The sequence below is a fragment of the Vidua macroura genome, chromosome 7, assembly GCF_024509145.1.
Source record: "Vidua macroura isolate BioBank_ID:100142 chromosome 7, ASM2450914v1, whole genome shotgun sequence".
NCBI lineage: Eukaryota > Metazoa > Chordata > Aves > Passeriformes > Viduidae > Vidua > Vidua macroura.
The window spans coordinates 5426630-5450031 of NC_071577.1; the positions used below are offsets into that span (position 1 = coordinate 5426630).

Here is a 23402-nt window from a genome sequence, read left to right on the forward strand (position 1 = left end):
TTTGTGAGGTAAAAATAGTAGGCTTTGTAAGCTTGAGAGAGAATGATGTTATGTTAAAACTATTTTCTTGTATAAAAAATATGAAGCTTATAAAAGATTTTAAAACAAATAAAGCTACTTTTGAAATTAAAATTTTGCTATACTTGAAAACACCAAGCACACAGTGAATACTGTACACTGGGGAGCTGAATGAAAGACTTCTGAAATAGTTTTTTTCCTTGCAGAATACATGAATACAACTTTTTTTTCTTTTGACTCCTGTATTAGCTCAGTTTGATAAAACACTTTAACAGATATCTCGACTGCTAAATATGATGCGTTACATAAAGCCAGTTAGATGACTGAAAATTAATCGTGCCACTCAAAAGAAGTTTCTTACCACTGGCAAATTTAATATGTAATCTGGTAACTAAAGGCTTTATTGAACTATGCAGGAATTCAACATCCTCTAAAAAATTAAATCATTATGCCTTTTCATTAAATAAGTGTTCAAAAGTCCTAAGTAGAACATACAGACTATCTCATGTTTCTTTCATAGCTATCAATAGTAGTAAAAGGATAAATAAAACCCATCTGTTTCTGCAGTGAGACCTGAATTAGGTTTTAAAGACTATTTCAAAGCACAAGTCAAAATAATTCTGTTCCATTGATAGCCAACAGAGACCTTTGTGATTAACCTGAGTCTTACAACTCTTTTTTATGTTAATGCTTGGAGGGGAGTTGGTGGCTTTCAAGTCTCAGCCTTGTTTAATGTATAGTGTGAAACTCAGCAGTGACAGCTCCAAAGCCAGCAGAGAAAGTGTTCTGTAGCTCACTGTCCATAGACCTTTTATTACCAGTAATCTCCAAATCCCTTCCCTGGGAGGACTGTTGCTCTGGCTGCCTCAGTGGCCAGGCAGGAGTGTGAAGCTGACATTCCCCTCCTCCTCCTCCTCCCTGGCTCCCAGGTGTGCACAGCAGCTCCTGAGCAGCCTCTCCCACCAGGGCCAGTTCTGCCTTGCTTCAGTTCCTCGCTCTCCAGCTCAAAGGTGCAATTAATGGAACCTTAATGTAATCTAAATTCTGACTGATCATGAACCCAGCAGTTCCCTGAAAGTGCAGACAGAACATATCCCTGGGATGTGCTGCACATCTCCTGCCCACCTGGGCAGCTCGTGCTCAGGACTCGACTCCTCTAGAAGTACCTGAGCAGCTGGAAGTGCATTGCAGAGCCATACAGTGCCTGCACAGGGAATTATCTGGGAGGTCCAGGGCCTGGGTAAATGTTGTGGGATTGGGCAGTAATCCCACAAAAGTGTACACAACCCTTAACACCACTGGAAAAGCAATCTGAAGCACGACAAACAGGAGGGTCCCTGAGCATATCTCTGCTGAAAATATTCCATAACGGGGTTTGAAACGGTCCCTGATGAAGCTGAATTTCCAGCCTGTTCCTGTTTCAACATCTCCAGGAGCTTCCTTTGGTTCTGCTGGCTTACATGTACAGTGTCACCTTGGTGTGACTGCTGCCCCAGCCTGGGCAGTGGCTCTGAAGGATGGGTGATAAAAACCAACACTTAAAATCACTGACTCCAAACCCCTCGTAATTTCTTCCTGGGTACAGACTTTTTGCAGAGCCCAAAAGAATATGTGAAGATCTCTTCTAAGAAAGAGTCTGCAGTAGCATAGTCAAATCCCACTGCTTAATGTTAAATTACAGTTTCCATGCAGACAAATGCTGCTGCATTTCATTAAAACAAACAAACATTAGATTGTAGCAATATCTTGTAGATCCTGGAATCATAACTTCAGCAGTGACTGTTTGTTCTGTAAGTCCCCCTAGTTTCACCAAATAACTACAGCATCAAATCTTGGAAGCCAGTACATTAAACAAAATGGCATAATAGATAATTCCTGCTTCTTTTCATAGAAATAAAAATGAATCGAAGAATGGCATTAGGAATTATTAAAGTACAAGGAGAAATATATTTGATGTTAGTGGAATGTTTTAAATTATCTTGCTACTGTGACTAAAGAACCTACTCTTCTCTGTATGTCATCGAGTGCTTTTCATTTGCTGAGACTTTGTGGGCCTTACACCATCTCTGCTATTTAAAAGATATTTGCAATTTGTAACTAAGAAAGCAGACATTTATCTTTAGTGCCAGATTTTGTGTGACTCTCTTCATACCCTGCAGATGTTTCTCACCACACACTGATACCTGAGGATATTATGATTGTCAAGAAGATTGGTGTGGATTGATGCATCAGCAGCTCCCAGGACTGGGACACTCCTCAGCAGCACAGTCTGTGGGGAGCCAAGAGCAGCAGAGGTGGGAAATGAATAAAGCAGCACACCTTGTAATTCACCTTGATAATCAAAGCACTCTGGGCTCTCAAACTACAAAGGCATGTCCACTGAGAAATTCACAAGTGCTGCCTGGACCTGCCAAGCTGTCAAGTCTGATTTTTGCTCCTCAATGTTTCCCTCCAAGCACCGAGTCCTGTGAGATGCAGGGAGCAAGGAGCAGTGTCAGCCTGTGCCTTCTGCCTCAGAACATCTGAGCCTGGCTGGATCAAACCCAGCTGCCTCTCCTTACTGGGACTGCCCTCCCTCCTGAATTTTGGCCCTTGCTCCCATCACTCCTCAGAGGTTTCTCCACACCCTCCCTCCCTCCATTACTGTTCTGCTGGGCTTTTCAGTCTATCCTTTTCCCACACAAAGTCATTTCTGGATAGCTTCTTCACAAATGATAAGATAAAAAAAGAAATTAAAATAATGTAAAAAATAAAATTAGGGGCTTACCTGAGTAGGAATTAATTTCACTTTCAAAGTTTATTCTGACTTCAATTCTGCTTAGGAATTTGCTTTTTAAGAGGATTTTATAAGAAAATTTTCTGAGAATTTTTGTAACTTCCACTCTGATAGAGTCTTACATACACAATTTCATATTTATCAGACACCGCTCTTAAAAACTTTGGGCAAATATCATTACCCTGGTTCTTTTTCCCCACTCTGGATTGTCAGCAACATTTTGGTCTTGAGAGGCCACTACAGTGCTCAGCTACCCAGAGCCTGCTCCCATGTGCTACAGAATTCTCCTAAAAGCTTCTTGTGTGAGTTCAAGCCCACCTGGAGTTGCATTCCCTCCACAGCTCATTCAATCTCTCTCCAATTCCTCACACCCATCCTCCATATATTCTGCTAATTCTCTCTCTACAGGGTTGTCTTTCTCCTCTATCCATGCACGGGTTTCCATCTGAGTAACATCAGCTCCTCCAGCTTTGAGAAATACCACCCACAGCTGCCTCTGCTCTGGAAGAACACGGGCTGTTCTTTCATCTTTCTCTTGCCTCCCCTCATTAGGGACACCCTTCTTTTAGGGTATCAAACATTACATGCCTTTATTTGAATGTTTGCTGCATGAACATACTTATTCTATGTTTTCTTTAATTTTTTTATTAATTACCAAGAAGGCATTAACTGCCTTCAGGTTTTCCAATAGCAATAGAATTTACAGAAAATCCACGCAGGTAAAAGTAAGTGCTGTAGCAATTTTTATATAATAATAATAAATTGATAACAGTTTTGATTTCTTTCCTCAGTAACTGAGGAACACAAAAAACTCTGCTTCTTTCTTAGGGGAACAGGACATTACAAAGGACTTGACACCTGACAGCTTTCAATGTAAGTTTTAAATAGCTTCAAGAACTTACAGTTTGTACTTCAATTCAGAAATTCATTGTATTCCACAGAACCAGACAATGTTTGCATGAAAAGGGCTACAAACATTTTAGAAGAGTTGACTTGATTAATATTTATGAATGTATTAAGGACATTACATATTATACTAACCCACATGCAGGGCAAGAATACAGTATTTTACTGTTCACTGGGATTTTATCAGACATTAACACACATCTCTGCTATGGTGCAGAGCTTGATTCTTTAGTCACCCAGGAAGGTTAGTAACAAAGATAAATAAATCTAGTACATGCCATGAAATATCTCTGTGTAATTAGAGTATGGTCCTTAGAGGTACAGCATTAACATCCTCAACTTATTCTGGAAACTGGCAGAAGATGGAGATTTTTGTTTGCTATTTCAAATATTTGAGTCACCTGGCACCCACAGGTGCACTACACAGCTCTCCCAGCTCTCCAGATTCTTACCACAAAGCCCCTGTGTATGACTGACAGGAGACATTTTCACTCCCTCATTCCTTCACATCTAGAAAAGGCAAACTGAAAAACATTAAATTTTTCAGCGGTGACAGAAGCTTGAAACAGCCAATTCATCTGCAGTGTTCAGCCAGACCAGAGTAAAAACACTGGTTTTTTTTTGAAGTTTGACTAGGTGTCACCTGAGTTTCAAAGAAGGAAGCACTGTTCTCCTCCCAGCTGCTGCACGCTGCAGATGACAGGACCTGTTTGAAGTTTAACTTTTATTTTAAAAGCTTAAGGCAATGCTTTACTCTCAGATCTGCAGAGAGGTGCTCTGCTCTCCTCACATGCACAAAGCCAGGCTGCTGCCCTTCATCTCCTGTCCTGGAAGCCACTGCAGGGAGAACTCATGGGGCACCCAGACCCTTTGTGCTGACCCAGGAGCGACACAGCAGCAGCTGTGGAGCCTCAGCACAGTCTCACTTCACCCTGCTTTGATCACAAGTGAAAGACAGGTGGTTTTCAGCACAAAATCACTGTGGGAATCTTCCCCCCACTGTCAGTGGGGGCGTGGGGGGGAAGATTCCTCTATCCAACAACTCTTTGCCCCTAAGGCTCTGTGATGATTCTTAAGGACACTGTGGTACATCAGTCCTGGGAAAGCTCCTAAGGACAATCCTCATTTCTCTAAAGCCTGGTCCAGAGCCCAAAACACACCTTTACCTTGGCATTGCTACTTCCTAGAGCCACTTCTCTCTTGGCTCTTGGAGACACTGAGGATATATAAACCCAACAGCACTTTAGCTTCAAGTCTCTAGATCTTCCCAGCCACCTGCAATACTGGCAGCTTTACCCCTATTTACACAGTGGTGGCACAAAGGCAACCAGGAAAAGGACCCTTGCTCAAGTAATACTCTGTGAGCACATAAACTCCCAGATTTCTGGGATTTTAAGTCATTTGTATGTGCAGAAGCATCAGTTAAATGCCCATCACAGCTCTCCTCAAATCATTAGAGCCATTGTGTCAGGGTGTGGGTTATTGCAGGATGCTGTACCGGGTGATCTGACAGCAGACTCATGTGGCTGCACACAGAACACTTCTCACACCAGAGGTGGAGGTTGTTCTAAACCCGATTTTACAGACAGAGAAGAAACACAAAGGAGAAGTGATCTCACAGAGGACAAACAGGAAAGACTACGGAACTATGGAAGTTCTGCACAGGTCACCATTTAATAGCCCAGTGGAACAAAAATATTTTTCTTTTCCACTTCTGGGATGAACATAATTTCAAATCTTTAAACTGGGAACAAAACTAGAAGTTATCTACATTTAATTCCAGAAAAAGAAAAAAAAAATCTATTAGAACTCTTCATTTTTACTTAATTGGATTTATTTCTGAGAAAAACAGATATATAAAAGTTTCCTATCTAAAAAAAAAAAATTAAAAATTAAAATATGATTAAATGTATTCTGCCACATTATGTATTTTATGCAGTAACAGAAGACAATATTTTAACAGCACTGCTTTTGAATCACTCCAGAGCATTCAGCAGGAGTCAATTTATACTGCAAGAGAATAATGATGTACCTCAACTCATTTTAATTTCAATAATTGAATGAGAAATAGGAAAGCCTATTGAAAGGACTGTATTCTGGTCAAAGACTAATGAGAAAATAGCTTTGAGTCTCTGAGTCAGCGGGTGTCATGGTAACAATGCATTATCGAAATCTGATTAGTATGGCCAGCAGCTTCATAAATGATAACATGTTCTTCTTATTCTTTACCTGTGCTAAATTTTATATTCACAACAGGTAAGAGGAAAAGGCAGCATTCTGTTTATCTGCAAGTTTAAACTATGTCCAGCACTCACAAACTCTGAAATCTGTCATGCAACGATAGATAAATTTTCCTACCACCTTAAAACAAGAAGCTGAAGCTTCCATTTCTCTCCTCCTGTATTATATGCAATTATAAGTTAAATATTATCCTCTTCTTTTAAATGTAATTATTTCTAAGGATACACATGAAAAAGAGAACATGGTGAAAACACAAGCATCTTAAGAAAAAGCCTGTTTTTCTTAGGAGAAAGTGATGCATGAGAAGAGTAAGTACATGTTTAATTCATCCCAGAAAGTGTGACTCCTGGTTCCTGAGGTTTTGAAAAGGAGGGGATTTTCTTGTGTTTTGAGGACTATGTGTGCCTTTGGTAGCTCATTACAAACTCAGAAATCAGGAGGAACCATGGAATTAAATAGGATACATTTCCTCCTCATGAAGAAGAGAGCTAATATTGCTTCATAAAATCAACACAATGAAAATACAAAGTTGAAGGCTTAATAATGCTCCTTGTATAACCAAGCCTCAGGTGAATAGCCTGGCAGACCTTTATTATATTAACAGTAAAGAACTCTATTTAAATGCTGCCTCACAAATCTGATGCAAAGCAATTTCAACATATACAAGCACAGCCTTATCAAATGCATTTTAGTTTTGAGAGTAATGGTGTCCTATTTTTCAACAGAAAGATGAAAAAATCTACTTCATGTTTGCCCTATTTCCATGACCCTTGTAACTTAAATATTTAATTTGTATTTTCCACGGTCACTTTCATTTATTAATTCAGCTTCAAATCCATAAGATGAAAGAACAGGAAAGCTCATATTCTCTAGGTAAACCCAAATATTCTTAGTCATATGACAAATAATGCATAATACAAGTAGTCAACTTTTCAGTATTATTAATAATAGGACTGTGTTTGCCATAGTGCATGAACAGGGAGAAAATGAATACAGCAAGACTTGAAAAGCTTATTACTCCTTGTTATGTGCACTGCAATGGGGACAGAGTTTAAGATGTACAAAATACCAAAAGCAATCAGTCTTAAGTCAACACTGTGAAAGGCAGAGGAACATTTTATCTACGTGTTTGGGAATTCAGCAGAGAGCGCAGGGTCCCCCTGAGAACAGAGAGGCAGCAAAGCAGGCCAGTGAAGGGGGGAGCTCCAGGAGGGAGCAGGGCCAGCTCAGGGGCTGTGGGCACTGACCTGGGCCTGAAGCAGCAGCCTGAGAGCCAATCCGTGTGACCTTCCCCTGTCAGGAGGATGTTCCCGTCAGGGAAGCCCCACGTCTTCCACAGGCGGTCATCGCCGCCCGTGAGCACGATGTTCTTCCGGGGGTGTAAAGCCAAGCTGCAGGAGAAAAGAAAGGCAGGTTATGTTCTGTACCAGTTCCATTTTATGTGAAATATATGAGATCCATTTAACTCAGGGCAAGAGGCCCAGGAGTCTGATTCTGGATGGACTGAGCAAATAGTGATGCTTTCTAAGCTCATGAGAATTCAAAATACATGCTGTGGAGATGAGCTGCTGCTGAAGAAAAAAGAACAGGACTGATTTCTGTAAAACCAGAATTGTTTTCTCACTCTCTTGAAGTTCCACTTAACACTCAAACAATGGTTTGAAATACTTTGTTAGATTACGCTCCAACAAACATGCAAGAGGGTTAGAAGCTGCATCAACATGATTAACATTCCCACTTGTCCAAAATAATTTCAAAAAGCACCGATGTCAGCTGTCCCCACTTGTGCCCACAGGTGTAAAGTCTCCTACCACTGTGAAGTAGCTCAAATGATAATTACAGTCCAGGAGCTACAGTCCTTGCCAGCACTTTAGAACCCATTCACAGGGACTAGGTCAGAAAATTCATTTCAATTCTGTACTCAAAATGTGTTCCATGTTTTCATTTTTAATATGTAGCACGCTGCGATGTAATGGAAATCATACACTTAACATGCCCATAGACTGAAAACTCAGTTTATTTTTGATTTAGCAACTGCAGTGCAGCTTAAAATGGATCCAGGGAAGAAAATCAATCTGTTGGAAAGATAACAAGTAGTGTATTTCACATGGATTTGGTTATTTGATTTAAATCATTGTAATGCCTTACTATTTGTTGAACATCAAAAAGTTCTAGCAGTTGACTTGAGTCCCAGGAGTAGCTTATTTAGACAGATTAAATCTGGAGTTCAGAATCAAACTGCAATAATGGGGAAAGAATCAGAACCTGTGTGTGCACCTATTTCAGCTGTGCATCAGGGCCGACAGGTCGGAGAGAAAAGCTCTTATTAAAGCAGAATGAGAGGAGAGAGAGACAATGCCAAGCACCCAAATGGGAAGAAAAGAGAGGACTTAGAAGGCACAATGTCATAAAAATCTCTTTTTTTATTAGTACCTTGCTCCTGCACTCAAATTATTTCATAAAATTCCTAACCAGAACCACAGCATCGACTATACTGGGAAAAATAATTCTCTCTATCAAATCCATGCTAAAAATATATTTATGTCACCTAGAATTTCATCAGAAAACATCTATTCTTGCAGTTTAATGTCCAGCCTAGGAAGATTCCTACAGACTCATCAGTTGAATTCATCTGCTCGAGCAAGGAGTCTGAGATTTACTCATTCTCCAGTTTCTTAGAAAAAATTGCTTTCTATCTTCTCCTAAAGAGGATAAACTTCCTCTGCATTTATAAGGAAAAAGAGAAGGAGGGAATGATGCTATTTAAATTCTCCAGAGATGCACAGAGAGCAGTTGTATCACTCAGATTGGCCACAACAGATATCTAGAAGAGCAAGGGGGGAATAGAGATAAAAGGAGAGAATTAAAGGCTGAGAGAAGGCACCAGTGGCCTGCAAATTACAGGACGAGAAGAGCTGTCCCAGAATCCCTCTATTACAGAGACCTCTGAAGCACCAACAACCCCACTGCTGCTATCTGCATGTGCACACAGCTGACATTTTTCTCTTAACCTGCTTCAGACACTTCAGATCCCCTCCAGATATTTCTGCTCTTAGTGGGGGCTGTTGCGAAGCCTTTCCATCAGCTCTTACATTCTTCCTAAAGATCTCCCTTCTCAGTTTCCAAGCTGCGTTATACAGCCTTAGATCACTTTCAGGTCACCTTTCATGCAGAGAAAATTTTACCTGGTGCCTTCCTCTAGACCCTGACTCCTCCTGAACAATCCTTACGCCCTGGCCAAGCTGCAGCTGTGCTCTCACCCATCCTGCCTCAGCTCCCAGGAACATTTTGCCTACCCTCAAACCCTCCCAACACACTTCCAAGTCCAGCTCCTGAAATGCTCAAACTTCTGCAGTGACCAGACATTCCTATGGAGCTTTGGGAAAATCCATGAAGTGAATTTCATACGGAAGAAAATATCTTGCTGTCTGTACAAAGGCTGCAAATTTGTTTTTCACAGTCTTTCCTTTAAATTGCAGAGCTTTTGTAAAATGCTGCTGCTGTCCAATGTTTTTCTTCGTCTATGCCATTTTTACAGGCACACAGTGAACACCATTTAATTAACAGCAAATTTGTGACACAACTGCTGTTGAGCTGCTTCTGAGAAAGGGAAGCCCATTCATCCAAAATGCATTCTATATGCAGCATTAATTAGGCACCCTTGTCTTCATTTCTGGCAATCCAGCATTGTATAGATTTTTGCTTCATCTCTGTTCACAGGGTCTAATTATTTCCAGCACAGAAGACTTTGGGTGGATTGGAATGGAAATCAATAATGGAACATGTGTGATAGGAACATTAGTTTTCTCCTCCTCCTCCTCCTTTGGGATAAAGTGGGATCAGTGGAGACTCAGCCAAGGGAAAAAACAAACCCAACAAAAAGCCCTCTCGGAGATTTGCTGCTGTTGAGTATATAAATACCCTTGTTTACACAACTCACTCTGGCATTATAAGACATTCTCATCTCTTCAGCACTTGCCATGGTAGATATATAGTACTCCCAGTAATTTGCTTTCAAAACAATCGTCGATTATTTTAATTTATTTTGACTGAGCCATAAATAAAAATACAGTTTCTTCACATGCAAAATACTTTCAGTCTCAGGATGTTCCACACTTGACCACATCACACAAAATCAACCTTCAGGTCAAAAAGTGCTGCACCCAGAGCTGCCTGAGGAACATCAGCTGGGGGTTTAATTCAGCCACCAACTTGAGGGAGGGCAGATCTCAGATCCACGTGGAGGAAAACTTGCTGGCACCAGGCTTTCTGAAACACTGGAACCGATGTACCATGACCAGCCTGTTCTCCCAGCTCTCAGCACACCCTCAGGTATTACCCAGGTACATGGGTTCCATCATGGTTAGAGAGGGACTGGTTATTCCACACACAAAACTGACCCTGCTTGGATGTGAAATAAAAACCTCACCTAAATTGTCTCAAAATTAGGCACTGAGAGAATGAAAAATGCAAAATTAATGACCAGCTTAGTACTCCTTAGTGACTTATCCAGCCTCACCCAGTTTCTCTGTGGCAGAAACAAGGACAAAATCCAGTTTTCTATGGTTTCACATACAGGATTTATACAGAAAAATATGTTCTCAATATAGACAGCATTCAGCTGCCAAATTCTGATACAGCATTGTGCTGAATATTGCTTGTGATACCTAATTTTTAGAACTTCATGATTTGATCAAATTTATTTGCATTCCTGGGTACTGGCAAAGAGGTTTCTTGTTAATGCCAGTAGCTTCTTTCAGATCAGAAAGCTCTTCTGCTGCATTTCCTGCTCTAAAATATGACAGCAGCAGAGTTCCTGCAAGATTAAAAAAAAAACCCTCAAATGCATTTTTCCTAGCGACAGAAAGATTTCAGCCAATATTTCCTTACAGAAAAAAATCAGCCTTGCTCACCATACCTAGCACAGGAAATTTTGGGCTAAGCAGCTAGATTTAGGTGAAGTTACAACTAGCTGAAAAATCTTGGTTTTATAGTGGAAACTGTTGGGAGATAGTTGATATTTCTTTCTCTGCCATCAAGGCGGGTTTTGAAGGCAAGGACATGACATGCACTGAATTCCAGAGGATGGATACTGGTTACAGCCTCAGACAAGACCAAATATATATAAATAAGAGGGCATCAACAGCCCTACTGAAGGCAGTGATATTGTTCACATGCACATACTTTGTTATATTGCTGGACTGCACCCTCAAAATCTACAGAGTCTGTAAAAGCTGAAATTTTATTCCAGGCCTGATTTTGCTGGATGTGAGCCAGTTGTGCTGAGACAAAGGACAAATTAACCAGAGCATTAGGAACAGTTCCTGTGGCAATGGATGTGGGAACTGCACAACCTAACCACGTTTTCCCACCTCTGAGCTGCCACCAAGGTGCTCCCACTCACCTCTGAGTTGCCACTCAGCCGCTGCCAACCAGCTTGGGCCCAGGAACAGCTGCTGGGGGATTGATGCCTTAAGTTTTAGCTGTCATATTTTCCAGATTTTGGACTGCATTAGTATATAACTCTGAAGTTCATATAAAGTGTTAAGCAAGTTCTCCTCACAGTTTAGTTAGACAAAACAATCCTTTTCCAGCCCGAGAACCAAGGACACCGTCACAGCTTCAGGCCCAAAAAGTGTAAAACAACAGTGAATTGAGGAGAGCAAAGTGGGAGGATGGGACTGCATAACCTGGAGCTGGAATTGGACAATTAACCCCAACATGGAAATGGACCAAAACTCATAAACGTGTGAAAACTCGTGACTCAGGGCACAGCAGAGCCACAGCCAGGCTTTTGTGCTGCCCAAGGTGTATCCTTTGAAGGCCTTTTAATAAATCCCTGCTTTATTCCTTTAGCTCTGCCTAGCCTCTGCAGGCATCAGGATGGCCACTGCTCCCTCACCCCCACGCTCCAAGGATCTCACTACACCTTTACCCGGGTGAAGTGAACGAGTAGGGCCCACAGGGCACAGAGCGCATCCAGGCAAGGCCCATTTTCCCCTCACGGCGGGCTGAGGGGTGCCAGCGGCATTCATGGGAATGCCTTTGCTTCCAGAGGGGAAAGGGAGCGACAGAAAACACAGAGATCACCCTCTTGCTGCAGCACATCCCTTTTTTCCCTCCTTACCTACGTGATGGTGGCTGGGGACGAGGGAAACCAAGGGGGAAGCCAAGGTGAGCAGCAGCATCCTGAGGGCAGCAGGGGCGGCTCCGGCCGCTGCCCCACAGACCCACGGAGCCCCTCGGCCACACGGGCCAAGGAAAAGGCACAAACTGCCAGAGAAATGCTCTCAGCTAAGATTAACCTGCCAAGAAATTCAAACTAAACACAGCACAACAGCCTAATCAATCATTTTGCCTGTTGCAACTCATCTTAACGTGTCTTCTTTGAACATTATCTCTCTAATATAGTCATTTCTACCACCTTTTTTATCTTGGCTTCAGTTACCTGATCTCACCTGACAGTGTTCTTCAGTAATAATTATAACCCTGACATTTAATTCAGTGTTTTATTATGCAACTGAATAGCTTGCATTCCTGTTTGAGGTCTTAAAATTCATCTTTTCTTGACAAAATGGAAGAGGGGCAAAATGCTTTCAATAGAGAAAATAAGAGCTAAAAAAGACAAAAAAAAAGGATAAAGGAAAAAAAAACCATAAAAGATCATAAGAAGGGGAAAATACTCAGAGCACAAAGCTCCTATCTTTTGTTTCATTTATGTAAATGCCCATCTGGAAGTCAGTGATAGATCTCAGTCACAGCAATGCTTAAAAACCCCTATCTTGTCTGGTGAAACTCCTGGCAGCTTCCCAAGCTCCTATGACTCAGGGTTTGGGAGGGAGAAAACTTGCTAGAATCTTGACATACGTGAAGTTAACCTTCTAGACTGGCCAGCAGACCTTGCTACACCGTAGAAAATAATGAGAAAACAGTTTTCCAGAGACTTGAACTTATATCTCTAGAGGCCAAGCAACTTCATAATTCACAGTTGAGTTTATGTGCTTATTCTAGTCCCCATGCACACAGAATCTTCACTCCCAGCAGCAAACATATTTATTCCTGTGAAGTGGAATAAACTCACACACTTTCTAACTTGGCACACCCAGTTCTCCTCTCAAAAAGAAACAACTTCAGGAAGTGGACTCTCCCTACAATATGAAGTGCCTCCAAAAAGAATTGTATTAAACACATCACTCTAAGTCCCTGATACAGACACAGTTGTGATAAATTCAGAACATCCATTCTGTGGTGTTCTCTGATCACTTTCTGTTTATCCACTTCACGTGCAATTATCAAAATGCATCAATTTAACAGAGTGTTGTAACTTACCCAGGTTTTACTGCATTAGATCTGACTGTGTACATGCTGTGCCAATATAAAATCATCTTCTTCTTAACAACAAAGTTTGGCCCTGGATCAAATCTGAGAAAAAGTCAAAACTATGTTGTTGATCCACATGTGTTTTCAGAGGTCTCATCCTTTAAAGACACATGCATATTCCTGAACTAGGCAGTACCAAGAGCAGTGCCAATTTCACAGCATATTGACTTAAAACCATCCATAATTCTGTTTAAGATTGACTCCTTAACCACATCAGGGCAAAAGGATTTTTCTCAAAGCTATGTAATAACGTACAAAGTGTTTATGTCATTATAGTCTTGTGTACTGCAAACCACTGCACCCTAACATTAAGCTTTTTATCTAGAATGTCTGTAAATAACAACAGGCATGAATCTAAATTACTCCTTAGAGAATCTTTACTTATTCATTCCTTTGATTGTGCTTACAAGGTTGTTGATAATTACTGCTGGCCACAGGAAAAAAAGAAAATCACTTAGTCTACAGCATCAGCTGTGACACGTTAGAGAAACAGCTCCCTTCTAACCTGCCTTAAACCAGAGCAGCAGGCAAGGAACAAACCACTTCCCTCCATAGAGGGAACCACTGTTTATTTTCAGTGCAAAATCTAGGGGTGGGGCTTGGCTTGATTTTAAAATTTATTTAAATTGTCATAAGGTTTAGATGCTGACAAAGCTGCGAACAGAACAAGAGACAGATCAAATAGTTGGGGTATTTTTGGTAAGACTGAGGGTGCTATTAAAGAAACCAGCTAACTCAGGAGCTGCTCACGGTAACTGTAGCTCACAAGCTCTTATTTAATATGTATTTGAATCAATTTTTCAAGCTTAGTCAACTTATTAGGTAAGCAGCATACTTTAGGGAGAAATAATTAAGCCAAAAGCAAAAAGAATGAGAGTAGCAGCAAACAAGTAGATGCAATTAAAAAGTTAAAACATTGACATCCTTTCCTAATAGCTTTCCTCTGGAGTGAAAGCTGCACTTCCGTGCCTGAAATGATTTATGCCATGATTCACACTGCCCGTCACTCACCGTTTACTATCCCTTCATGAAAAATGCTACATCACTTCTTTTAGTGAAAGGAGTATTAAATCACAGCATCCAAAATAGCACTGTAACGAGATTAGCTGGGATCTGCAGCCTCTGGAAGCCAGCTCCGGAAGGGATCGCCACTCTCAGGACAACTCCAGAGCAGCAGGGCAGAGACACAGAAAACAGGGTCAGCCCATGGGCAAAGCTTGGCAAAGGAAGTGCCCTGTGGGTTTTCACCCCACCTCTGCTTGTGAACCACTCCATGGGCAGCAAAGGAAAGAGAAGGGCAATGTTGGCAAACTTGACTAACGCTTTCCCTACTCAATACATCCCTGTTTCCCCCTTTTTTGTCCTGTGCCTTAGGTACTTGCTGGGCAGAGAGATAATGGCTGGGCTTCCTTTGGAATCAAAGAGACTGCTTTTCTAAAAGGCTATTCTAGCTGGACCAGCTTGAAAAGATGCAGATTGCTTTCACAAAAGCTTTTACCTGTGGCCTGGTTTGAATTGGTTTCCATCATTACTGTTAGCAATTCCCAGTCCTCTGTTGCATGGCAGCTTTCTTACAGATGATTAGGAGCAGTGTTGTGGTATAAAAGAGTTTGGAAGAAAAAGTACTTGAAACTTGCCAGTTGGCAAATTCTGTTAAATTACCAAGGCTGATAAAGGAAAATTTATAAAAATATAACTTGCAATTAGAGCATCAAACTAACTCAGATTTCTAAAGTAATAAGAAACCAAAACATTACCTTTTCAAGGTCAGTTTCCTGCCAGTGTTTCTTTCTCACTTTTGGAGGCAGGGAAGGGTTTAATGCTCTATGCTTTATTTCACTATCGTAATGCTGAAAAATGCTTCCATCAACAGAATTAATGGAAACTCTTGTGGGAAGAAAAATAAATAAATAGTTTCTTCACAGTTAGGACAAAGAAGCAAACTCAGCAGCTATGAATAGTGTTCTTCCTCTGGTGATCTCCTAACCAGGTGTATGTGTATGAGACAGAAATGGATTTTGGCTTCAGAAATTCTCTAGTCCCGTGATTCCAAGTAGCTGCAGCCCCACAAGGCTGTGCTGAGTCTGCCCCACGGGGTGGAAAGCTTTCCCACTAAAAGCAGCCATTCCACTTTTCCAGGACATTTCAAGAAAAAAAAAAAAAATTCAAGCTGTTTATTCTACTCTCATCTCCTACACAGAGTTACAGACACATGTGCTGAAAGGCATCACCTTGTCCACCTTGGGCTGAGGAAGGTACACCCAGCACAGATTTGTATAACTTCTCCTTGAAAAGTAGCTTCTACAACAGCTCTAGGTGGCTTTCTCTGGGGTTCAGCCTTCAAAAAGTGTTTTTTAAAACACAACCCTCATCACTGTGAGTGCAAATAGCAAAATTTTTCCCTTAATTTTTCACTCAGGAATAAGGAGAAAGTTTTCCTCTCCCTTTTGTCTTCAGATCTTTATAGATCAGATGGTTGTTACTAACATTGTCTTAACTAGGCAGTTTTCCAGAGGCTTTTTAGAAGTCATAACCAAACATGGATCCAGCATGCCAACTCAGACCTCACCAGCCCTAATTTGGAGTAATTACCCAACATTACAGACGCAGCATCCCTCTTCACACGTTGCAGAATTAATTTCCTTAGTTTGCAACAACAGTGTACTGTAGACCTTGTTACCTGTTTTTCCTCTTAACACGTATTGCCTATCCCAAATTTGTTCATCTAAGTGCTTTTTCCTAAATATATCATGTGGCACTTCACTTAATTTGAGTTCATCTTGCTTCCTCTTGATTTCAGACCATCTCTGCAATTTGCCAAGTTTATTTTGAATTCTGATCTGATACAGAAAAGCATTTTCAGATCCTCACAGCTTGGTGTCATCTGCATACTATATAAGCTACTCTGTATTCCATCCTCCTCACTGCTAATGAAAACACTGAACAGAACTGATTTCCTAAGCAAATTCCCAAACTGAAATGCAGTCTGTGGAGTTCAACCAAGAGTTCCTGGCCCAAGCCACTACATTGGTTTGTATTAAAACCCATCCTTTAGAAAGGAGCACAATACATTTTAAAACCCTAAATATAGGAAAAGCCATTTCATCTGCTAAATTGTTGTGATAGTTAATTATCCTGGTTTATTTTTGTAGAATTTTACTTTAAAATCAGGCTAGCTGCATATTAAACTCTAGTTACTACACCAGAGAAAAAATCCATAGAAAACACTGACTGAAGAGAATTATAGACTGACTCTTCCATATTCCGCCATATTCCTCAGAATTCCTATGGATTAATCTTCACAGGCAGTATGAGGTTAAGGATTTCTGAATGTTTGGTGAGATTTGAACACTGTTTTAGGAGAGTCAAGTCATATTTCTGTTTGCAGTTCCTGGCTCTGCTATGGAATTATGTACAATCACTCACAGAAAATTATTACCCTCTTGGGCAAAGCCAAGCCCTTGGAGACCATGGAATTTCTAGAATGTTTGCTACACAATATTTGGCAAATTCTTTTCCCATCTTTCTTCCCCATTTACTGTCCCTATGCATTGCAGGGAAGAAAGTAGAAAGCAAAGCTCTTCAAAACTGGAAAACAACCTTAGAGAGGCCCAGATCCACATACGTTTATGAAAACTAGAAATAGGTCTCAGAATTTCCTTCAACTTCCAGCATGTACAGAGAAAAAGAAGTTGGAATACAAGAAATAGACACTCATTTTGGGGGACACTCCCAGAGGGGGAAAAAAAGCTGAAGACATATTCCAAGTGTTGTTACTTAGAGATTTACATTTTGACAAAGCCCTGAAAATATTCCTTGTAATGAACATTGGCCACACACAGAACAATCTTCATGGTTGACTCTGCCAGTTGCTACATATTCTTTACCTCTTCCTAGACCCAAAAAAGCTTAAGTGAGGTAGTTCTAGCCTTTATAAAGATGCATTAAAGAACCCTGACTGAAGAGTCTGGGATAATAAAAACACTTACATATAAAAATGACTGCTGCTACTCATGAGTTGCTCTGATACCTATGGGAGCCTTACAGCCTAGCTGCAGGAATTCTCTGAAAGGAGTTAACTGAAAGGTGTCTTCATTCTGTTTAAAATGTAATGTTTTTCATGACTTACTGATATCTACAAAACAAACCCCTGAAGACTCAAAGTCATGCAAGCTACAATTCAAAGCACATTTGGAATAAAACGCCTTTTCCCGAGCCATATGCAAATTAAAACGACAGGATTCTAGATTTCAGTTTTTAACCTTTGTTAGCACTTTCACTCTCTGCTGCCATTGGCACCACCTCCTGCCATTTATAGACCACAGATTTATGTTCCAAAGTGCTTCTAAATCTTATGACAGTCCCAACAACCTAAATGTTCTGCTGTGCCATGGATTTAGCCTATAAGCAGCTGGCTGCTGTCAGCCAAGAATCAGAGAGTATCCAGAGGTGGAACCCACCAGGATTATGGAGTGAACCCCTGTCCAGGACACCCCAACAATCCCACCCTGTGCCTGACAGCGTTGTCCAGATGCTTCTGGAGCTCTGGCAGCCGTGGGGTTGTGATCATTCCCTGGGGAACCTGTCCAGTGCCTGACCCTCCAGCCCTTCCCAACATCCAGCCTAAACCTCCCCTGGCAGAGCTCCCTAAACCTCCTGGAACACACTGTACCAAGACCTTCCAGCCCTCCATGACCATTTTGTTCGGTGGTGTTGTCTTGCTGAACATCTGAACTTCTGCAAAGATGATGTTTATGAAAACCACAGAACCATGCCCACAATTGTGAAGTTACAGCAACATGAACCTCAAGGGTTGCCATTTATCCTGCTTCCAAAAATTAGTCTTCATTCCCTTCACACTGGGCTATAGCGAGGGATAAAGATCAGTCTCAACAAATACAGACTTTTAGAGCAAAATACAGTCCTGCTTCTAGAGCAGGAAAAAGAGGGACAAAATTGCTGAGAGACTTCAAGTCATTACTCCCATGGAAAGAAACGTAGAGCTCATTTATAAACAGATGTGTGTTTTTCTCATATTCTGTGTGAGACTCAACAAAGCTGAAAACACCTCAGTTTCATTCTGCCATGACCACTTTGTGTCCCACTGCATGTGCATCACATGCCTGTTCATGAAAGAGAAAAAGCCCATATTCCTACACTTTGGCCTGGAGACAAATACTAGTCCACAGAAAGTGATTACCTCTGAGAATCTGACCAAATACTACCTAAACCCCAGAGATTAACATGTCTGAAGTAAGTTTTTTACACATTTAAACATTAGTGCTTCATTTAAGATGCCAGAGTACTATGAATGAGGAGAGGGATGCCTGCTTACTTTTGACATGAGAGAGACCAGACTCACAGGAAATGTTGTCATCATGCCATCTACTCTGTAAAAAGCTAATGATGTCTTAGAGAAAGTGGTGGATGAACTGGGGCAACGCAGCTTGCACCAATCAGTCAGCAAAGTCTGACAGACAGACCTCCAAGATTTGGTTCTGATGAAACACAGGCATGAAGCACAGCTCAAATAAGAGTTTCCTTTTTAGAGTAAGCACATCTGCATGGCTGCATGTCTTGCCAAGGAGTGGCTATTTAGTGATCAGGATCTGGTCACTGGGGATGGAAGGTTCCAACAGCTGCTGCAGAGATGAAATCTCTGGATGAAATGTTGGGATACTCATTGATTACCTGCACAGGTGATAACTAAGCTGTGAACTTTACAGCAGTACCTCTGTGTGTGACACTTGCTTAATATCACCACAAAGACCATACAAGTTGTTTGTTGGGTTTTTTTTTTTTTTAACTCTTTAAGTACAAGCCCAAGTTCCTCTAAACTCAAATTATTGGAATATTTTGTACTACTAAAAATAATCCCTATCAACTAACTAAATCCCAGCAACCTGAAAGCCAATCCTTAATCAGCTTTACCAAAACAGCTGATCAAGTGTAGCTGCACATGTCCCTCTCACACATTCTAATTTTAACATCTGTGTAATACCATTTACATTTGACCAATATACACTGCAGACCAAATTTAAGAACCGCTAGGAAGTCGAGAGTGCAAAAGAACACCACAGTCTGTTTGTCACAGGAAAAACAATCATCAATATGGTAATTGCAGAAGTGCAAAATGCACTGTAAAGACCAATGATGGTAATTTTTTATTCCATGGAGTAGGAGAAACTAATGAGGCACATCTTAAATTAGTTTAGGGCAATCCTAAAAGCAGTAAATAATGCTTCCTATGTAAGTACTTTAAAGTAGATTGCTTAAAGTGAAAAACAGACAAGATTCCACTCTAATGTTACAGATGCAGAAACAGAGGAATTTAAATCACCATTAAGTGGACTATTTTTATTACCATCAATTACTCAAATTGGGCAAAATACTTCACATCACATTAACTCCAATTTTAATAGGATCCATTTTCTATTTTTTTTTAAAGATCTATGGCTTTGGGTTTTGTTTTTTTTTTTTTTTTTAATCACAAATGATAATGTCTACTTGACAGAAACACAGAGTTTTAGAGAGCCACTCTATAAAGCTGTAGACATCTAAAAGGAGCCTTGTCTGCTCCCCTGCCATGTGGAATTAAAAAGGCAGCAATCTCAGCATGAACAGATTAAGCTCTGTATGCTGTTGTGGCAACAGCACTGACACAAAGTCCCCAGAGAGCTGAAGCAGAGTCTGGGGCAGTCCATGGGGTACCAGAGTTCTCCTGCTCAGCTCCCAAAGCGCAGGGAGAGGCACCTGAGCTCTCCCTGGAATTCATAACACCACAAAGGGCACACTGAACTCCTTTCTTCCACAGGCCACACCAAAAACATACAAAAGAACATCCAGACAACTCCAGGGTTTGGTTATGCAAAATTACGTGGCTTGGAAAAAGAACCAGTTACTGTGGTGCTGTGTTGCCACACAGCCACACCTTTAACGTGCAGCACCTGCCCTGGAACTGGCTCCTCTCCAGGTCTGCTCCAACACACTCATTTTTATCCACCACAATCATTTACTCATGATCTTTAAGGTCACCTCCAACCCTAACCTTTCTCTGACCCTCTGATTCCAGCTCCAAAGTGGCCAGCAAGAGGGCTGCTTGGGATTTCTCCACATCCCAAGACATTTTCCTTTGCATGTAACACGGATAGAGTTTTGCAGTGTTCACACTTGAATCCTCCCAGCCAGGTGTTAAAGTTAACGTAATCAATAGAAATCCTTCCTTCATTTAATGAGGCTTGTACAGAGAATTGCTTAGAAGAAAAAAAAATACCATTAAAGTTCATGGGAATTTGGACTGACTTAGTATTTCAGCATATAGCTCTGTGCAAACAGTTGCTTAATGTGCTTGATTCTCCCTCTGTAAATGCCACTGCTCAGCTATGTGTGTCCTCCAGCAGGGAAAAAGGAAACAATACCCCATGTCCCATTCCATGAAATAGCTGCACTTCCAGTAATAAAATAGGGATTTATAGAAACATCTACTTTAAACTGTTTTTAAAGCTTCTGAAATATATCTGGTCTGGTTTATTTTACCCCTGCAAACCTGTACAAATAAATACACTCTGGCTGTTAAGACTTTACAAGTAAGAAAATGTAGAAGGCAGCTGTACCAAAATATGTCAGTCTGTTAAACCACACCTAAAATCCCTCTTAAAAATCATAAATAAAGCAGATATAATGTTTGTACATGTGTATAAAACAGCAGAGCTTTATAATGCTCTATTTAATACTTAATCCTGCACATATAACAAGCAGAATAGAGGTATTTGGGCTTTTTCTACAAATGCTAGTGTTCCAAATAAGAGCAAATATGGAAGAACATGGATAATTGAGAGAGAAAAAGAAATGGACCATCACTATGCTGCTTTTAAATATGATCCTGAATTGTGCTTTAAGTTCTGGCTGTAAAGAAGTCAAAAAGCTTAAGTTACGTGCATAACTTCACACACACAATTAGCCCCACAAAGCAGAGCTGGACATCGAACTATACCAATTTATTTTGATGTCAGCAGGATTAATTACATCCTTCAGCTTAACTCCTGCCTTGTGTACTTCTGCCACTTGTGCAGAGAGCAGCTGACATTAACCCCAGCACTCAAGAGCCCCCATTCCCAGTTCCCTCCTATCCAGTGAGGAGATATTCCAGGTGCTGCCCGAGTTGTGCATGGTGAAGAAAAAAAAAGAGCCATTTTATGAACCTGGAAAATCATTCATCTTGCCCTCGTTATTGTGTGTGTTTATATATTAGCAGAGCTTGCTATTGCAGCTGGCCTTCATATTTCTATATAATAAAGTAGAATATTGAGAACAAGTATCTGTGTAATTAGCACATCAATCATGTCGCTCTTTAATATAAAGCAAGTATTAATTCACATCTCCATAGATCCCCTCACCATAACTAACTCAAATTATTAATTAGCTAACCACAAGCCAAAAAAAAAAAAAAAAAAAAAGGCAGGGAACCACTGGAGGTACAGAAATTCCAGGAGTTATGGCTCAGGGAGCACCCACAGGAGTGCCCCACCTGGGCTGGTGGGCCAGGGAATTTGCCTAGCATTTCTCAGAGACACACTACATAAAAATTTAAATCTCTTTGTTCATATCCACACTGCACACAAACTGTATAAATGTATTTTTCATAATACTTATAGCCAGAGACAGCAAGAGAAGACCATCCTTCCAGTTTTCCCCACACTATGTAGTGACCTTGTTTAGAGGCCACAAGAACCTCAAGAGATTATTACAGAACTGAAAACTGGATAACATGCTGAGACATACCCCTCTGAACAATGCAGCACAGATATCTCTTCCCTAAGGGACATTACAATTTTAAATGTCATTTTCTTACTTTTGTTTCCAAAAAGAACCATTTTCCTCTTTCTGTATCCATTACAGCAAATCAAAATTTGAATTTCAAGGAAATTGAGGAGCCAGCTCATGAGAAACTATGCAACTTTTCCCCCTGGATCAGAGGATGATCAACTCACCAAACGTCCCTGTCACATGGTAGTGACATAACTCATCCTACAGGATATAAGTGAGTTTACTGACCCATTCCCCCCTGTATTTCTGAAAAAAACGTTCTATTCCATTCAACTTTTAACTCTAAATAAAACACTTCCTAAAATTTTCCCCAAGTTTTTAGCTCTTGGAAAATTTTATCCCTACATCTGACTCAAAGGATACACTGGACATGTCTTTCTTTTCTTTTTATACCTGCTACCATCCCCTGGTCACTAAGCAATGGAAATATATTTTTTTTCACAAAATAGTTTGCAAGGCAGACCAAAAATCCAGAGCCATGCAGTCAGCTATACAGAAAAATAAATGGAAAAATTCTAAGAAAAGCAATGGCATAAACATTTCTTTGAGGGAAGGAAGGTGAAATAATTTCTATTGATTTAGCCAGCATAATTTAGCCAAATATTCTTCCAAAACTTATTTATACTAGGAAGATGACAAGTGATAAAACTCTTCCCTTTGGAGCATTTATCTGCAATGGCCATTACAGCTCAGTGGCTCTGAGTCCACAGGCAGAGATTCCTTCCTTCCCCTTCCATGTGCCATGGCAGAGCCCTGGAGCTGGCTGTGGCCCTGGCACATGCAGGTGAATTTGGGACTCCAGGCCTTTTCCAAGGTTTGGTTCACTCTACAAGGAAAGTCAGGATCATTTCTGCCCTTGATGTTTAACTAAATTACTTCTCTGCCTGAGAGATGCTGAAGCCATCCTGGGGGTCAAGGAAAGTGATTCCAGCTTGCCTGAGCTTCCTGCTCCTTGTGTCATTTCCCAAAACCAAACAAAGCAAATGAGTGCAGCTGAGCACACTGAGCACTTCAGGGGCACTGGAGACATGAGCCATCCCTGCTGGCTCTCTGGGCTTAACTGAGACTTCCACAGCCCTATGTGGCACACAGAAGGGCAGGGAGACACAAGGAGGAACAGGAATACTGGTGCAGAAGCAGTGGGAAAAGGGTTGGCTGAAGGGATCCTTATCTACCATTGTACAGGAAAAAATAGGATTGATTTGCATTCATCAGGAATCCTGCCCTGGATCAAACACTCCTGCCAGTCAGGAGC

General features: G+C 40.9%; 1 protein-coding gene across 2 annotated transcripts in view; it reads right to left on the reverse strand.

Moving 5' to 3' along the window:
• The window catches only part of SPAG16 (sperm associated antigen 16), a 361537-nt gene that overhangs the window by 184566 nt on the left and 153569 nt on the right, over positions 1-23402 (reverse strand). For both annotated transcript variants that reach the window (XM_053982332.1, XM_053982331.1), the window contains exon 11: positions 7189-7332. In XM_053982332.1, coding sequence (XP_053838307.1) covers positions 7189-7332 — 144 coding nt within the window. The remainder of the gene's footprint in view (positions 1-7188; positions 7333-23402) is intronic.